This window comes from Ovis canadensis, chromosome 2, assembly GCF_042477335.2.
Source record: "Ovis canadensis isolate MfBH-ARS-UI-01 breed Bighorn chromosome 2, ARS-UI_OviCan_v2, whole genome shotgun sequence".
Taxonomy (NCBI): Eukaryota; Metazoa; Chordata; class Mammalia; order Artiodactyla; family Bovidae; genus Ovis; species Ovis canadensis.
This window is the reverse complement of record NC_091246.1, coordinates 28409959-28428675: the sequence shown is the minus strand read 5'-3', so window position 1 is coordinate 28428675 and position 18717 is coordinate 28409959. Positions and strand designations below refer to the sequence as shown.

Here is an 18717-nt window from a genome sequence, read left to right as displayed (position 1 = left end):
TTTCAGATGCCTCCACTTCCTGTTGTCCCCCCCATCGCTCCGCTGGCCACAGTTGACAGCCTCCCCACAGCCCTTCCTGACCTGCCGGCCACCAGTGGGCCCACCGTGCCTCCCCCCTCTCAGTATTTCTCTCCAGCTGTCATCTTGCCAAGCCTCCCACTCAGTGCCACCACTGCTCCCCTGCCTGCGTCGCCGGCTCTGCCTCTGCAGACAGTCAAGCTGCCTCACCCTGCTGGGGCACCGCTGGCTGTGCCATGCCGGACCATCGTGCCAAATGTGGCGGCGACTGCCACCGCCATCCCTCTGCTGGCTGTGGCCCCACAGGGTGTGGCCACCCTGTCCATTCACCCCACTGTGGCCCAGCTCCCGGCGCAGCCCGTGTACCCAGCGGCCTTTCCGCAGATGGTGCCCAGCGACGTCCCGCCTTCTCCCCTCCACGCAGCGCAGACTGTGCAGGCTGCCGCTCCCCAGCCGACACCCCCCGTGCTGCCGCAGCCCCACCAGCCGAGTGTTGCCCGCCTCCCGGAGCAGGCTGCTCCGGCTGCCAGCGCTGGAAGCCAGGTAACCCACCCGCTGGCCAGGGCCCATCCTTCAGGCGCTGGGAGACCCCTTAGCACATAAGGGGCTCACAGATCTCTGCTCCTTCTCAGGATCTTCACCCGGGTAGCAGAGTGGGAATGGACAAGCAGGCAGCGCTGTCCCATGACTGCAGTGTCTCACCCAGTGTGGGGAATATCTAATGTTTCCTCTCACTTCCCAGCATGTGTTAGGAGCCTTGGGGACTGGGGTGACTAAAAGCTTCACTGTTGGTTCCTTCCCAGGTGTTGGAGGAGCTGTCTGTGGGGGCGGAGGGTCCCTGGCCATGCTGGGCATTGTGGCATCTGCCCTCACATGCTTAGAGTTGGCAGTCTTGGTACAGCCACATCAGCCCCTCCATGGGTGCTGGAGAGGCTACACTGCTTATCTTGTTACCTGCCAAAGGAAAGTAGGTGGACAGCCCCCATCTCTGCAGTCAGCAAATGAGGAAAATGGGGTTCTGATGGGGTCTGTTGGTGATGACCTGGGCCGTGTTGGGTGTACATGGGCCACTGGTCCCAAGGATGTCGTCTCAGAGTCAGGTGAGGGCCATGGGCAGCTTGTTGGGCTGCCAGTGAAGGGACACGCCCCTTGCTGGCTGGGAGGACCTCCCTGTGGCTCCACACACCTGCACAGCCCATGCGCATTTTGTAACTCTAAGCCTGTTACCGAGCCTCCTGTGTGGAGAGGAGCTGGCCTAGGGCTCTCATCTTAGGGGCAGGGATCTCACTTGGGCATCCTCTTACCTAGGGAGCCTTTTACCTAGGGATCCTCCTTGGCTCTAAGCCTCAATGGCCATGTGCCAGTGGGCATGTCCTTTGCCTTTTAAGCTCAGGCTCCTCCCCTTTTGATTTTGTTGTGAGGAATCATACTGAAAGTGTGCTACGGGGCCAGGTGTCCCCCTAGCTCATTTTGCACTGAATCCATTCTAGAATGAGGCACTGTCATAAGTATGCATGGATTCTCCTGGATGTTTGTCCCTGATTTCGAGAAGGGGTTTGTATTTCAAGAAAGAAGGGGTGATTTTCCATTGCCCAGTAGGCTGGTGCTTGTTTCAAAACCAGCGTGAGGAGGCCTGTCGTCAGTCCAGTGCCCTGACTGAGCGACCACCTCCCTGATCTCTTGGAGTAACACTGACTCAGGGCTCAGGGTCATTTGGGGAGAGCCTAGGGCTGAGTGGAGGCCTGGGGGTGTGTGGTATCATTGATGGGCCTGTGTCTTGTGCCCTGTGCTGGCCCAGCACACTGCTGACACTGGGTCGTCTGCTTAGTTAGCGGCTGGAGAAGGTGTGGGTGCTTAGAGGTCACTGCCCAGGCCTGGTGGCCTCCCAGTGGTCTTGCCAACCGAGGGTCTGGAGTTTACCGATGAGCTAGGCTGGCTGCCCAGAGGCTTCCCTGTGCCAAGGGAAGAGACTCCCCTGGAGGCTGGGGCATCTGTCCAGAAGAGAAAGTTCCACAGCTAGCCTGTGGCTTTCCCATCTCAGCCCGCATACCACGTGTCTGATCAGTCTCATACTTGTAGGCCCTGTAGCAGGTCATTCCCATTCCCAACCTCAACCCCAAACTGGGGCCCTTTCAGGCCGTGGCTCTCCTTCAGCCTGTTTTAGCCTCTCTCCTGAAAGCCTTTAAAGAGGGAACAGGAGGGAATCTGGCCCAGTTTCTAAGTCACCCCATGGAAGGCTGAGGTCCGCAGCCCCTCTTGCTCACGGCTGGGATTGGAACACAGGCTTTGACCTGACAGGAGGCTGGGGTGGCGTAGCATGGTGATCTGGCCCTGTAGGGTGGTGGCAGGGAGCCCAGAGAGGTGCTAAGTGTGTGCCGCGCTTCCAGCTTCTCAGCCTGACAACAGCTGGAGGTTCATGGATGAAGTGCGGTTTTAGGTTTGATTTTATACACATGGGGACATGAGAGTGTCTTGTCCTTGGTGTTGCTAAGTCTGCATACACGCATGCTGTGATTTGTCTGTGGGGTGTGGCTGGGTGGGGAGGTTCGTCCTCATCACCTGCTCACCCCCTTGGGTGATGGAAACGCCTGCTTTGATCCAGGACCCTCAGGGGAGGCGATGGCCCACACCCCAGTCGCATCCCTGTCGCCTGTGTCCTTAGATCCTGCTTGGCCACCCGCCTACATATGCTGTGGATGTCACCACCCAGGTCGCCACAGTGCCCGCGCCTGCCGCCGTTCTCTCCCCACCTCTGCCGGAAGTGCTGTTGCCTCCTGCCCCCGAGCTCCTGCCTCAGCTCCCCGGCTCTCTGGCCCCCACAGTGATGGCGGCTCCTCAGAGCGTGCCTGTCCAGACCGCTGCTCTCCTGCCGCCTGCTAACTTGCCGCTGCCCAGTGGGCCTGGGATCCCTGGTCCCTGCCCGACCGTTCAGCTGACGGTGGAGCCAGCCCCCGAGGTGTGTGGCCCTCCCCTAGAGGCTCAGCCCCCAGTCCGTCACCCTGATTGCTGACCCCAGCATCACTGCAGCCCTCCTGTGCTGTGACCTTGCGGCTCAGCTCCAGAAGTCAGGAATACCCTCAGGAAGGTGGAAGTGTGTGTCCGGGGACAACCACAGGTGCTGTTCTTCTTCCTCTGCTGTCCCTGGATGGATTTTCCTTAATCACACATCCAGCTGGAGACCCTGATTTTTACACATGGATTCAGAGTGCTTTTCTTGGAGGCGATGGGAAGAACCTGTGATAATTCTTCCTGGGCCATGTGCTCCCTCGTAGGGATGATCAAAGTGGGTTAGCATGTTTGGAAAGGAGGTGGCCCCAGCTTATAGGAATCTGCTTGGCTCTAAGTGTTAAACGTAAAATCCCTGCCATAAAATCACTCCTGCCAGCCTGCACGTGATTTGCTCCCTGCAGTCAGAAGGGAGTGGGTGGCGGGCTGGGCGGTGATGGTGGGGAGATGGCAGACTGCACGTGGCTGTGTCGCAGGGGAATGAATGTGACCTGGCCTCCTTTCCATGGTTTTATTTCAGGAGCAGGCCTCGCAGGACAAGCAGCCCAGCCTCCCTCAGAGCTGTGAGAGGTAATGGCACACTTTGCCCTCGTTTGTCAGAGCTTCTAACAACGTCGCCCATTTCCAAGCCTGACCTGGGGGAGCCTCAGGGGGCTCCTCTGGGGGGTTTGTTAGTGCTTGCTGTTGTTTGGTAGTCAGATACTCCCACTTATATTCCGGGTCCTGGTGCTGGTGTGCAATGCCAAGGGCAGGGAGAGGCTATGGATGGAGAGTCACCAGGTCCGGGGACAGTGGAAGGCTGGGAGAGCAGGGCAGAGTCCGGCCCACATCCCAGGTCTCCCAGCACCTCAGGCGTGGCCAGTGTTGCATTTAGGGAGGGACCTAGTTACAGGAAGTGGCCTCGTGTGGTCATGCCAGCACCAAGCTCAGTGCTCTGCAAACTCTGCTCAAATGCCACAGTAGTTCCACCTTGTTGACATGTTCCCATTGCTGTTCAACAGATGGGGGAACCAAGGCATGGGGGTGGGTTGTGTCTTAATCCTGACATATACTGTGAGCCGATTAAGTGTGATTCACAGGTCAGGAGCTGAAAAGACTTAGGTCCTGGGTCAGAAAGGTCATATGCTCCGTACGACCCCATCACCATACAGGACAGATATTACAGGATGAGGAGGGGCAGTGGGCTCAGGGTCCCTCTGTTGTGCATGGCCAGCTTTAGACCCTCTGGGTTTTCCACCTAGCACACCCCGACAGTAAAGCTTCTGTTGGTTTTCTGGGAAGCCAAGTTTCCCACGTGAGGCAGGCTGGGTTCCCTGGGTGCTGTAACATTCTTGGTTTTCATGTAGCTATGGAGGCTCTGACGTCCCTTCTGGAAGAGAGATGAGTGACAGCTGCGAAGGTGCATTTGGTGGGGGAAAGCTGGAAGGCAAGGCCGCCCGGAAACATCACCGCAGGTCCACGCGTGTGCGCTCCCGCCAGGAGAGGGCCAGTCGGCCCCGACTGACCATCCTGAATGTGAGTAGCCAGGCAGAGCAGGCTGGCAAGAGAGGGCAGGCTGGGCACGGTGTCCTCCCTGGTCTCACTGCCTGAGTATCCTTTAGGTGTGCAACACGGGTGACAAGATGGTGGAGTGCCAGTTGGAGACGCACAACCACAAGATGGTGACGTTCAAGTTTGACCTGGATGGGGACGCGCCTGACGAGATCGCTACCTACATGGTGAGGCTATTGTCTTGCCTGGTCAGATGAGCCCATAGCTCTTCCCCTGGGACTGTGAGGCTGTCTCCTTGTGTCCTTGGGCACATGCATGCCAGCCCCATCGAGGGGAGTACTGGTTGCCCACCTCTGCCAGTGGCTGCCTCTTGGAGATAGCACTGGCCCATCACCTGGAGGCCTGCTGTGGCTTCTTGCTGAACTGTGTAGCCCTGATATTGGTAACTGAGCTCAGTGGCCGTGTCTCCCCTCTTGACTTAGTCCAGAGTAGAAACCAAATGAATCCATCAGTGAAGATGCTGTGTGGCCAGTGGCCTGAGGCACAGCCCCACCAGCAGGGCTGATGTGTTTTGCAGGTAGAGCATGACTTCATCCTGCAGGCCGAGCGGGAGACATTCATTGAGCAGATGAAGGATGTCATGGACAAGGCAGAGGATATGCTCAGTGAGGACACGGATGTGGACCGTGCCTCCGACCCTGGGGTGAGCCCGCCACACCTCAGCACCTGTGGCCTGGGTGCTGGGGAGGTAAGTCCCCCTTATGAGGTCCTGGGAGGCTCTGGGCCTGCTTATACCCCAGCTCCAGGCTCTGCAAGTACAGCGCTGTGATGTGGCCTGTTAGAGGAACCTGTGTGCCATGCAGTGTTGGGTGAGGTGGCCGGGAGGGTAGGCGCCTTCTGTCCAGTTAGAAATGTCCGAGCTCTTGAGGCCTCTCAGATGATTTGAGACAGTGTTGTGCTCTGAAGGAAGTTTTTTTTCCATGCAGTCGGCTGAGTTCTGATCCTTTACCTCTTTCAGGAGAATCGCCAATCCCAAGCAAACGCCCCAGTGTACCAGCAAAATGGTACGTCTCCCTTCATGGCTGTCCCTGCCAATCAGACATGCATTTGGAGGAGTCATGTCTGCCATTGTCCCTTCTCTGCTCCCAGTAGGCATTTGATAAGGCCCCCCCACTGAGCATATTGTAAGGGGTTTTGGCCATCACACTGGGGGGTTGTTGGAGTGTATGGTGAGCATGTCCCCATCTGGGGACAGCTCCACTTTCTGAAGAGCCATGTCTGGTCTGGGTGGGGACTGAGCATAGTGTGGACTCACTGCTGGCCCCCTAGCCAGCATTACCACTTCACTGATGTACTTCAGGTGACCTTGGAAATAAGCCCTTGCTGGGGGAACTTGTGAGATCCTCTAATGCCAGTGAGGAGCCCCCTCAGTGGGCTGTACATCCTCCCCACTGGTGTGAGATGAATTCCTCAAATCCCCATTTGACAGGTCTGGTATTGGCAGGGAGGGGTACTCACTCTCACCAGCTGTTTTTGTCCTGCCTCTTAGTCCTGCACACTGGGAAGAGGTGGTTTATCATCTGTCCGGTGGCCGAGCACCCAGCAGTAGAGGCCCCCGAATCTTCACCCCCACTTCCTCTGAGCTCCCTGCAGCCAGACACCAGCCAAGGTATGAGCAGCCAGAACTCCCAACCCTGCCTACTTGATAATTCTGTCTGTTTCCTGTGTATTGCTCCACATTGTCTCATGGTCCTCAGCCTGACTTTACTTGTGCTCATGTTTTGCCAGCATGTGCTGTGTGCCAAACAAAGTGCAAAAGCCCCACCCTGCACTGTTACCCCAAAGCCCAGAGCAGTCTGTGGGGCTGTGTCCTTGTCTGTATCCCTGTCCCAGTTGTCTACCAAATAAGTGAAGTCGAGGTGGCACTCAGGCTTGGGCGTGTCAGTTACCTTCACAGTGCAGGTGAGGCCCTTGCCCTTTCCTACCAGTGTTTTTGCAGGAAAAATTCTCAAGGAAAATCAGAAAACATTTTGATATGAACAAGAATGAAAATATATTAAAATGTGTGAGATGCAGCTGAAACAGTAATTAAAGGGAAATTTATAGCAGTAAATGTTTAGAGGAAGAAAGAGGTCTCAAATCAATAACCCAAGTTTTCACCTTGAGAAGTTAGGAAAAAGCAGAAAATCCAAAGCAAACAGAAGGAAAGAAATAAAGGTAAGAGCAGAAATCAATGACATTTGAGACAAAACAATAGAAAAAACAATGAAACCAAAAACGGATTCTTTGAAAAAAATAAAAATGTCTGGTCTCTTGTAAGACTGACAAAGAAAAAGACACAAAATACCATTATCAGGAAAAAAGGGAGACATCACTATAGACCCAGCATAAAGAGATGTTGATCATGTAATCATAGTCATGGACTATTTTGAACAAACCTACACGCATTTATTTGACGACTTAGTTGAAACAAACTAACTGTAAGAAAGCCACAAACTACTAAAACTCATCCAAGATGGAATAGATAACCTGAATACTCCTATACCTATTAACAAGATTGAATTAGCGTCAAAAATATCTCCCAGATAGTTTCACTGTTGAATTCTATGAAACATTTTAAAAAGGAAATAACACCAATTCTACAGACTCATCCAGAAAATTGAAGAAAAAGGAACACTTTTCAAATCATTTTATGAAGCCAACATTGCCCTTATATCAAAACTATATAAAGGTAGTACCACAAAAAAAAAAAAAGTGACAGACACTTTTATCTATTTTATCTGATATCCTAATCTTTCAAGTATATAGAAGGGGAAAAAAAAAACCTCAGTAAAATGTTAAAAAGTCAAATCTAGCAATATAAAAAGAATATGCCATAACAAAGCAGAGTATATCCTAGGAAGGCAATATTCAAGAATCAACTAATTCACCATATTGATGTCAAAGGGAATCTCATTTCCTTACAAAAGGAAAGGTACACAATCATATCAGTTGATACAGAAAAAGTATTTGACAAAATACAACACCCATTCATGATAAAAATGCTCAGCAAGCTAGGGATAAATGGAAAATCCTCAACTCGATAAAGGGCATCTACAGAAAACTAACAGCTAACATCATGTTTAGTGATGAAAAGCGAAATGTGTTTTCCCTAAGATGGGGATCAAGGCATAGATGTTTAATCTCTCTATTTCTAGTCAACGTCACACTAGAAATATTAGATTCCAGATGAACAAGAAACAGAAATAAAAGCCATGTGGATTGAGGACTTCACTGGTAGTCCAGTGGGTGGAAATCCGTGTGCCAGGGCAGGGGACCCGGGTTCAGTCCCTGTTCTGGGAAGATTCCACTTGCCACTAGGCTACTAGGCCCATGAACCACAGCCACTGAAAACCAGGTGGCCTAGAGCCCATGCTCTGCAACAAGGGAAGCCACTGCAATGCCCACGCCTGCAACTACAGGGCAGCCTCCACTCGCGCAACTAGAGAAAACCCGTGTGCAGCATAAGTCTGGCTATGCTGCCATAGCCAAAACAAATTTTTAAAGTCATGTGGAGTGAAAAGGAAGAAATGAAACCGTCTCTGCAGCTAGTATGATTTTATGTGGAAAAAATTCACAGGCATTGTAAACAGAAACAACTCTGAGAACCAATGAGAGAGTTTAGCAAGATCATAGGATATGTAGTCAACAACAAAAATAACTATGTTTCTATATGCTGACAGTGAACAATTAAAAATAATATTTTGAAAGAATACTATTTATAGTAGCTAAAAAAAAAGATACATAGCTTTAAATTTAACAAAACATATAGAATCTGTGTAGTGAAAACTATAAAGTAATGATGAAATGGATTAGAGATGAGCTAAATAAATGGAGAAGCATACTGTGTTTATGAATTAGAAGATTCAGCCTTAAAAATGTTGATTTTTAAAGATTTCAGCAGTTCTTCCCAAAATGTTATATAGATCTAATAGAATGCCAATAAAAATTCAAATGGTAATTTTTGCAGATACAGACAGGCTGACTCTAAAATTTATATGGAAATACAAAGGTATAGCTAAAGCAGTTTTGAAAAAGGCAGATGAAGTTGGAAGCATCATCAGTTCAGTTCAGTTCAGTCGCTCAGTCGTGTCCGACTCTTTGCAACCCCATGAATCGCAGCACGCCAGGCTTCCATGTCCATCATCATCTCCCGGAGTTCACTCAGACTCACGTCCATCGAGTCCGTGATGCCATCCAGCCATCTCATCCTCGGTCGTCCCCTTCTCCTCCTGCCCCCAATCTCTCCCAGCATCAGAGTCTTTTCCAATGAGTCAACTCTTCGCATGAGGTGTCCAAAGTACTGGAGCTTCAGCTTTAGCATCATTCCTTCCAAAGAAATCCCAGGGTTGATCTCCTTCAGAATGGACTGGTTGGCTCTCCTTGCAGTCCAAGGGACTCTCAAGAGTCTTCTCCAACACCACAGTTCAAAAGCATCAATTCTTTGGTGCTCAGCCTTCTTCACAGTCCAACTCTCACTTCCATACATGACCACTGGAAAAACCATAGCCTTGACTAGACGGACCTTAGTCGTCAAAGTAATGTCTCTGCTTTTGAATATACTATCTAGGTTGGTCATCACTTTTCTTCCAAGGAGTAAGCGTCTTTTAATTTCATGGCTGCAGTCACCATCTGCAGTGATTTGGGAGCCTAAAAAAATAATGTCTGACAGTGTTTCCACTGTTTCCCCATCTATTTCCCATGAAGTGATGGGACCAGATGCCATCATACTACTCAATATCAAGACATTATAATATTACAGTAACCTAGAAAGTATAGTATCGACAAAAGAATTGACACCTAGATCAATTGACACACAGTGAAAAGGAATATAAAGCCCAGAAATATATCCATAGAAATATAGCCATTTGATTTTTTGACAAGGATGCAAAAGCAATTTTATGTAGAAAGGATAGTCTTTTCAACAAATGGTGTTGAACTAGTTGCTCATCCACCTGCAATAATTGAACTTTGACCTATGCCTGACATCTTTATACAAAAATTAACTAAAAAGTCATTGTATATCCAAACATAAAATATAAAGCTGTATTATAATTTTTGGAGAACTTTTGTGACCTGTGCCGAGGGAGTCTTTAGATATAACACCAAAAGCATAATGCATAAAAGAAGAATGGATAAATCAGACATCATCAAAGTCAATTCTTTTATGCTGTGAAAACCACTGTTAAGAGAATGAAAAGACAATCTATACACTAATAATTGCAAGTTACATATTCAGCTTAGTATTTGTTCACAAAATAAATAAAGTACTCTCAAAACTCCTAAGAAAACAGCTCAACTGAAAAATGGACAATGGACTGGAACAGACACTTCCTAAAGAGAATATAAGGATGGCAGTTAAGCACATTTAAAAAAATTAATGTCATTGACTACCAGGGAAATGCAAATAAAAGCCATAGTGAGGAATCATCACACACTTGTGAGATTGGCTAAGCTAACAATACTGAATTTTGTGTGGATATGGAGCAACTGGATCTCTCATGCTAGCGGGAATGCAAAATGGTACAGATATTCTGGAAAATATTTAGTTGGATATTTTAAAACTCAAAGATATACTCAGTATATGACACAACGATTTCACTAGTCAATCTTTATCAAGGAGAAATAAAAACTCATGTTTACTAAACACTTATATGTAAATAGTTATAGCAGTTAATTTGCATAATTGCCCGAACTGGAAACAACCCAAATATCCCGCAGTGGGTGATTGGAAAAACAGACTATGGTGCTTTGAGAAAGAAACAAACAGTTGGCACATGCAACAGCATGGGTGAACCCCAAAGGCATACTGAGTGAAGGAAATCTGTCTCCAAAAGCTGCATACTGGATAATCCTATTTTTAATGACATCCTCAAAAAAACTGTAGATATCAGATCAGTGTTTCCAAGGAGTTAGAGATAGAGGGGAGAATGTGATTATAAAGGGATAATAACACAAGGAAGTTTTTTAGGGATGATTGAATTGCTATGCATTATGCTACTAATTATATGGATATATGTATGCTAAAGTTCTCAGAATTCTGCAGCTAAAGAAGTCCATTTTACTGTATGATAATTTAAAAAGTGAAAAAAAATTAACATATATTGAAAGAAAGTGAAAAGGCAGAAGAACCAGAGATCAAATTGCCAACATCCGCTGGATCACTGAAAAAGCAAGAGAGTTCCAGAAAAACATCTATTTCTGCTTTATTAACTATGCCAAAGCCTTTGATGGTGTGGATCACAATAAACTGTGGAAAGTTCTGAAAGAGATGGGAATACCAGACCATCTGACCTGCCTCTTGAGAAACCTGTATGCAGGTCAGGAAGCAACAGTTAGAACTGGACATGGAACAACAGACTGGCTCCAAATAGGAAAAGGAGTACGTCAAGGCTGTATATTGTCACCCTGCTTATTTAACTTCTATGCAGGGTACATCATGAGAAACTCGGCTGGAAGAAGCACAAGCTGGAATCAAGGTTGCCGGGAGAAATACCAATATGCTCAGATATGCAGATGACACCACCCTTATGGCAGAAAGTGAAGAGAAACTAAAAAGCCTCTTGATGACAGTGAAAGTGGAGAGTGAAAAAGTTGGCTTAAAGCTCAACATTCAGAAAATGAAGATCATGGCATCCGGTCCCATCACTTCATGGGAAGTAGATGGGGAAACAGTGGAAATAGTGTCAGACTATTTTTTTGGGCTCCAAAATCGCTGCAGATGGTGACTGCAGCCATGAAATTAAAAGACGCTTACTCCTTGGAAGAAAAGTTATGACCAGCCTAGATAGCATATTGAAAAGCAGAGACATTGCTTTGCCAAGAAAGGTCCGTCTAGTCAAGGCTATGGTTTTTCCAGTGGTCATGTATGGATGTGAGAGTTGGACTGTGAAGAAGGCTGAGCACCGAAGAATTGATGCTTTTGAACTGTGGTGTTGGAGAAGACTCTTGAGAGTCCCTTGGACTGCAAGGAGATCTAACCAGTCTATTCCGAAGGAGATCAACCCTGGGATTTCTTTGGAAGAAATGATGCTGAAGCTGAAACTCCAGTACTTTGGCCACCTCATGTGAAGAGTTGACTCATTGGAAAAGACTCTGATGCTGGGAGGGATTGGGGGCAGGAGGAGAAGGGGACGACCGAGGATGAGATGGCTGGATGGCATCACTGACTCGATGGACATGAGTCTGAGTGAACTCCGGGAGTTGGTGATGGACAGGGAGGCCTGGCGTGCTGCGATTCATGGGGTCAAAAAGAGTCGGACACGACTGAGCGACTGAACTGAATTGAACTGACGTAACCTGGCAGATAATGAGGGAATATAGCATGAAAGAAAAGCAGCAACAAGAACAGACAACAAAAGAGATCCTCAGACTTTTACTTTAGGTCACATTGGATAATAGGCACTGGATTTATTTTCCCTTAAAACAACTGAAAAAGCACGCAAATATACAAAAGTATGTTTTTTAAAGACTTTGAACATAAAGGAGTGACTGACATTGATCCCTGCAAGACTGAAAAAACTCGATGATCATTTCAGCTGACTGCACTAAGAAAGTTTTCACAATCCCAGAGCAGGGAGGGAGGGAACCAGGTAGAGCTCAGCAGATTTCCCATAATGAGGAGACTGACCTGAGAGCCTTGGGAAGCCCTGGGGCAAGAGTTTGTGGGTAGAGTTTTGGAGAGGAGAGAGCACAAAGAGGAAAGTCTCTGGATTGACAGAGGATTCTTTTTGATTATTTTCCAGCATACAGTGTGTGAGGAAACTAGCTAATGCCAGGAAATGAACCACTCCAAAGGATTAGAGGGAATACTACTATAACTCATAGTATGGGAATGTCTGTTCCTACCAGTTAGCTGGAAGGACTTATAATTCAAGGGCCATTGGGTAGAGGACTGACAAGGGCCTTGCCTCTGTCATGGAGAATAATTAGCCCTAAATTAAAATTTGTTCTTGTCCTGCTGAACAAATCTTAAGAGCAAGATATCAAAAGATCAAGCCAGAGTAGCTTAACTGCATCCCATAGCAAAGAATGTTACTAGGAATACAAACTCATACAGCACCCAAGAAGGCAAGTTTTACATTGTCTGATATCCAACTGAAATTATCAAGCAGGACAATAGGAGAAAAATCCCTTATTCCCCATAGCTGACAAAGCTATTAGAGTTAGCAGACATTAATACAATTAATTACAGCTCTATTCCATATGTCCAAAAAACTATAGGAAAGAGATGTAATTTATCATATTGATAAAGTAGTAAAGAAGCAGTCCATAAGATTATCTAAATAAATGCAGAAAAGGAATTTCACAAAATTCAACAACTGCAAGTATCCTCTGCAAATTCTCCATGAACAATGTAGAGTTAAATCTGATAAGACATCTGTAAGACTGTTCAGTAAGAACTACAAAACAATGTGGATGGAAGCTTAAGACCTAAAGAAGTACCCTATTCTCAGGTCAGAAGACACAGTATTATTACAGTTTTAATTCTCTCTCACTGATCAACAGATTTTATGCAGATCCCACTAGAATCCCAAAAGTTTTTTTCTAGCAGTTGAAAAGCTGTGAAAATGTAAAAGCCATTGGAATTTGGAAGTAAAAGAAACAGATTGCAATGCTAATACTAGCTGATTTCAAGAATTATTATAAAATCGTAGTGATCAAGACAGTGCGGTGTTGTTGGTAGTGTTATTTGGTCACTTGAGGCATGTCCAGTTCTTTGCAACCACATGGACTGAAGCACATCAGGCTTCTCTGTCCTCTACTGTCTCTCAGAGTTTGCTCAAATTCATGCCCATCGAGTCAGTGACAGCTGTTTCACCATCTTATCCTCTCCCACCCTCTCCTCCTTTTTCCTTAAATCTTTCCTAGCATCAAGGTCTTTTCTGTTGAGTCAAATCTTTGCATCAGGTGGCCAAAGTATTGGAGCTTCAGCATAGTCCTTCCAGTGAATATTCAGGTTGATTTCCTTTAGGATTGATTGGTTTGATCTCCTTGCTGTCCAAGGGATTTTCAAGAGTCTTCTCCAGCACCACAATTCAAAAGCATCTGTTCTTTGGTGCTCAGCCTTCTTTATCATCCAACTCTCACATCCATCCATGACTACTAGAAAAAAACCATAGCTTGGACTTACATGGACCTTTGTCAGCAAAATGATATCTCTGCTATTTAATATGCTGTCTAGGTTTCTCATAGCTTTCCTTCTAAGGGGAAAGCGTCTTTTAATTTTATGGCTGCAGTCACTGTTGGCAGTGATTTTGGACCCCAAGAAAATAAAGTTGCCATGAAGTGATGGGACCAGATGCCATGATGTTAGTTTTTTGAATGTTAAGTTTCAAGCCAGTTTTTTTGCTCTCCTCTTTCACCCTCATCAAGAGGCTCTTTAGCTCCTCTTTGCCTTCTTCCATTAGAGTGGTATCATCTGCTTATCTGAGATTGTTGGTATTTCTCCTGCAGTGTTGATTCCAGCTTGTGATTCATCCAGCCAGGCATTTCGCATGATGTACATGTGAAATGATGTACTCTGCATATAAGTTAAATAAGCAGGGTGACAATATGCAGCCTGACATACTCCTTTCCTAATTTTGAACCAGTCATGTTAGTTCTATGTTCGATTCTAACTGTTGCTTCTTGACCTGCATACAGGTTTCTCAGGAGACAGGTTAGGTGGTCTGGTATTTCCATTTCTTTAAGAATTTTCCACAGTTTGTTCCAATCCACACAGTCAGAGGCTTTAACATAGTTAGTGAAGCAGAGATAGATATTATTTTTCTGGAACTCCCTTGCTTTCTCTATGATCCAACGAATGTTGGCAATTTGATCTCTGGTTCCTCTGCCTTTTTTAAACCTACCTTGTACATCTGGAAGTTCTTGGTTTACATACTGCTAAAGCCTATCTTGAAGGATTTTGAACATAACCTTGCTATTATGTGAAATGAGTGCAATTGTACAGCAGTTGAACATTCTTTGGTATTGCCCTTCTTAGGGATTGAGATGAAAACTGACCTTTTCCAGTCCTGTGGTCACTGCTGAGTTTTCCAAATTTGCTGACATACTGAGTGCAGCACTTTAACTGCATCATCTTTTAAGATTTTAAATATCTCCACCAGCTTTGTTTGTAGTGATGCTTCCTAAGGCCCACTTGACTTCACACTCCAGAATGTCAGCTCTAGGTGAGTGACATGATGTCATTGTGGTTATCTGGTTCTTTCAGAGCTTTTTCGTATAGTTCTTCTGTGTATTCTTGCCACCTCTTCTTAATCTGTTGTGCTTCTGTTAGGTCCTTAACTTTTCTGTCCTTTATTGTGCCCATCCTTACATGAAATACTCCCTTGATATCTCCAATTTTCTTGAAGAGATCTCTGGTCTTTCCCATTCTGTTGTTTTCCTCTGTTTCTTTGCATTGTTCATTTATGAACAGGAGAGTTCTTATATCTCCTTATTATTCTCTGAAACTCTGCATTCAGTTGGGTGTATCTTTCCCTTTCTCCTTTGCCTTTTGCTTCTCTTCTTTCTTCAGCTATTGTAAGCCTCCATAGACAACCACTTAACCTTTTTATTCTTTGGGATGGTTTGGGTCACTGCCTCATTCACAGTGTTACTAACTTCCATCCATCGTTATTCAGGCACTCTGTCTACCAGATCTAATCCCTTGAATCTACTCATCACCTCCAGAGTATAATCATAAGGGATTTGATTTAGGTCATACCTGAATGGCCTAAATGGTTTTCCCTACTTTCTTCAATTTAAGCCTGAATTTTGCAATAAGGAGCTGATGATCTGAGCCATAGTCAGCTCCACGTCTTGTTTTTGCTGATTGTATAGAGCTTGTCCATCTTTGACTGCAAATAATATAATCAGCCTGATTTCAGTATTGACCATCTGGTGATGTCTGTGTAAACAGTCTTGTGTTGTTGGAAGAGGGTGTTTGCTATGACCAATGCATTCTCTTGGCAAAACTCTATTAGCCTTTGCCCTGCTTTGTTTTGTACTCCACCACCAAACTTGCCTGTTACTCTAGGTATCTCTTGACTTCCTACTTTTGCATTCCAGTCCTTTATGATGAAAAGGACATCTTTTTTTGGTGTTAGCTCTAAAAGGTCTTGTGGGTCTTCACAGAACTTTTCAACTTCAGCTTCTTCAATGTTAGTGGTTGGGACATAGACTTTGATTACCCTGGTGTTGAATGGTTTGCCTTGGAAAGGAACTGAGATCTTTCTGTCATTTTTGAGGTTTCACCCAAATACTGCAGTTTGGACTCTTCTGTTGGCTATGAGGGCTACTCCATTTCTTCTAAGGAATTCTTTCTCACAGTAGTAGATGTAATGGTCATCTAAATTAAATTCGCCTATTCTCATCCATTTTAGTTCACTGGTTCCTAAGATGTCAATGTTCACTCTTGCCATCTCCTGCTTGACCACATCCAGTTTACTGTAATTCATGGACCTAACATTCCAGGTTCCTTTGCAATATTGTTCTCTGCAGCATCAGACTTTGCTTTCACTACCAGATGCATCCACAGCTGGGCATTGTTTCTGCTTTGGCCCATCCACTTCATTCTTTCTGGAGCTGTTAATAATTGCCCTTCACTCTTCCCCAGTAGCATATTGGACACCTTCCAACCTAGGGGTTGCTCATCTTCTGGTGTCATATCTTTTTGCCTTTTCATACTGTCCGTGGGGTTTTCCATGCAAGAAACCACTCCAGAATATTGGAATGGGTTGCCATTTCCTTTTCCAGTGGACTGCATTTTGTCCAGAAGTCTTCACTATGACCCACCCATCTTGGATGGCCCTGTACAACATGGCTCATAGCTTCATTGAGTTACTCAAGTTACTCATGACAAGACTGTAATCCATGAAGGTGTGGTATTGGAGTAATTACAGGTAAATAGAATAAAGAGAAGACAGAGAGACACTTAGTTTTTTATAAACATATAAAGGACATTCAATGAAAAGAGAATAGGTTTTTCTAGTCTTGGAATAATTGATCATTCATATGTGAAAAATGAATATTAATCCATACTTAACACCATATAAAAAAACCAACTCAAAATGTAATGTAACCCTAAATGTAAAACTGAAAACTGTGAAACTTATGGTAGGAAACACAGGAGAATGTTTGTGTGACTTTGGGTTAGGAAATACTGGTATCCTCAAAGTGCTAAGGAAAGTAAACATAAATCTTGAATCTCTACCTGGTGGTTAGCATGCTACATAAATTAAGATGAGATAAAAATGAAAAGGATTCAATACCTACATATTGCAAATGTAAGATGGGATATTTTTAGGCTAAACCACAATGATGCCAGATGGAAGGTCAGAAATATAGGAAGGAATAAAAATAATGGAATTATAAAACATAGACCAGTCAAAAGGAGTGTTAACTGTTTAAAAACATAGTGTCTTCAGAGATTTGAAATATATTTGTTTTGCTAAAATATGTGAAAGTAAGGGCGTGTTTACCAGGGGAAGGGCATTGTACTCAAAGGGCTCCTGCATTCTTGCATTGTTAGAGAAGAGAGCCACAATCAAGAATGTATATTGTAGTCTATAGAATACTCTTTTGAGAATTGTAAAGTAGTAGATAACTTTCACAGTCATGGGGGAGGGGTAGAGTAGGGAAGAATTTTTTGAAAACAAAAGGCAAGGAAGAAGAGAAAAAGCAACATTGAACATGATGAAAATATAGGAAATCATTTGTAAGGTGGTAGTCTTAACCCTAGTAGATGAGTAATTAAATGTAAATGAAATAAATATCAAACTTTGTCAAATGTGAAAAAAGAGAACAAACTAATAACAAACTAAGACGTAAGACTACAAATGGTGACGAGTAAAGAAATGAAAAAAAAAGCATGCTAATACCTAAAGAAGGCTAGAGTAGATTGTTTTTTTTTCTTTTGTGGAGTGGGCAGAGCCATGGGCCATGTAGGATCTTCCTTCCCTATGTGCTTGCATGCTAAGTTGCTTTACTCATGTCCTACTCTGTGATCCTGTGGGCTGCAGCCTGTCAGGCTCCTCTGTCCATGGAGATTCTCCAGGCAAGAATACTGGAGTCGGTTGCCATGCCCTACTGCAGGGGATTGTCTTGACCCAGGGATTGAAGCCATTGTCTCCTGCAGCTCCTGAACTGCTGGCAGATTCTTTACCCCTGAGCCACCAGGGAAGCCCCTTAGTTCCTTGACCAAGGATCAAACCTGTGCCCCTTGCAGTGGAAGTGCAGTCTTAATCACTGGACTGTCAGGAAAGTCCCTTAGAATAGATCTTTTATATCAGACAAATAGACAAAAAAGTAATGATGAAAGATTCATTTCTCCTGGAAGATCAAATAACTCTATATTTGCATGTCTTCAATAACACAGCCTCAAAATATATAAAACAAAAATTAATAGAAATAAATGAAAAAATCATCATGAGAGTTTTAACTTTTCAAGTGGGAAGACAAAAATAAATTCAGAATATAAAGGATTTCAACAGTAGAATTAGCAGTTTTGTTTCATATGTAGGACACCCAATAGCTGAAGAATGCCAATATTTTCAAGTACACAAAGGATATTTTAAAATTAGCCATATACAGGACACAAAGCTAATTTCAAATTTAAAAGGATTGAAATCATTCAATGCATGTTCTTTAACTACAATTGGCAGTAAGCTAGAACTGAAAAACAAGAAGATACCTGAAGTCTCCACAATTTGACAGTTAGGAAATGGGTTTATCTCATGAAGCAACAAAAAAATTATAATGTAAGTTGTGAAACTATTCTAAATAATAATGATATGAAAATCATGCAAATGAAACATTAATTATCAAAATGTGTGGAATGCAGCTAAATCTATATTTTGCAGAAATTTTACAGTCTCAAATGCACATTTTAGAAAGGAGAAAAGATTAGAAACAATCAAACTATATCCACTGTAAAAAGTTAGAGAAGAGAAAATTGAATGCAGTTAAAAGGAAGAAATAAAAACATGAATTAATGAAATACAAAATAAATATACAATAGAGTATCAGTTCAGTTCAGTTGCTTAGTTGTGTCCAACTCTGCAATCCCATGAACTGCAGTATTCCAGGCCTTCCTGTCCATTACCAGCTCCCGGAGTCCACCCAAACCCATGTCCATTGAGTCAGTGATGCCATCTAACCATCTCATCCTCTGTCGTCCCC

At 44.8% G+C, this 18717-nt stretch overlaps 1 protein-coding gene across 9 annotated transcripts in view; it reads left to right on the top strand.

Moving 5' to 3' along the window:
* Positions 1 to 18717, top strand: part of WNK2 (WNK lysine deficient protein kinase 2) — a 154902-nt gene that overhangs the window by 69381 nt on the left and 66804 nt on the right. For 6 of the 9 annotated variants that reach the window (XM_069575635.1, XM_069575632.1, XM_069575631.1 and 3 more), the window contains exons 12-19: positions 7 to 561; positions 2681 to 2974; positions 3545 to 3594; positions 4371 to 4539; positions 4626 to 4742; positions 5093 to 5263; positions 5534 to 5579; positions 6065 to 6184. In XM_069575635.1, the coding sequence (XP_069431736.1) occupies positions 7 to 561; positions 2681 to 2974; positions 3545 to 3594; positions 4371 to 4539; positions 4626 to 4742; positions 5093 to 5263; positions 5534 to 5579; positions 6065 to 6184 (1522 nt within the window). The remainder of the gene's footprint in view (positions 1 to 6; positions 562 to 2680; positions 2975 to 3544; positions 3595 to 4370; positions 4540 to 4625; positions 4743 to 5092; positions 5264 to 5533; positions 5580 to 6064; positions 6185 to 18717) is intronic. The other 3 variants (XM_069575629.1, XM_069575628.1, XM_069575634.1) reach the window with 2 other exon arrangements.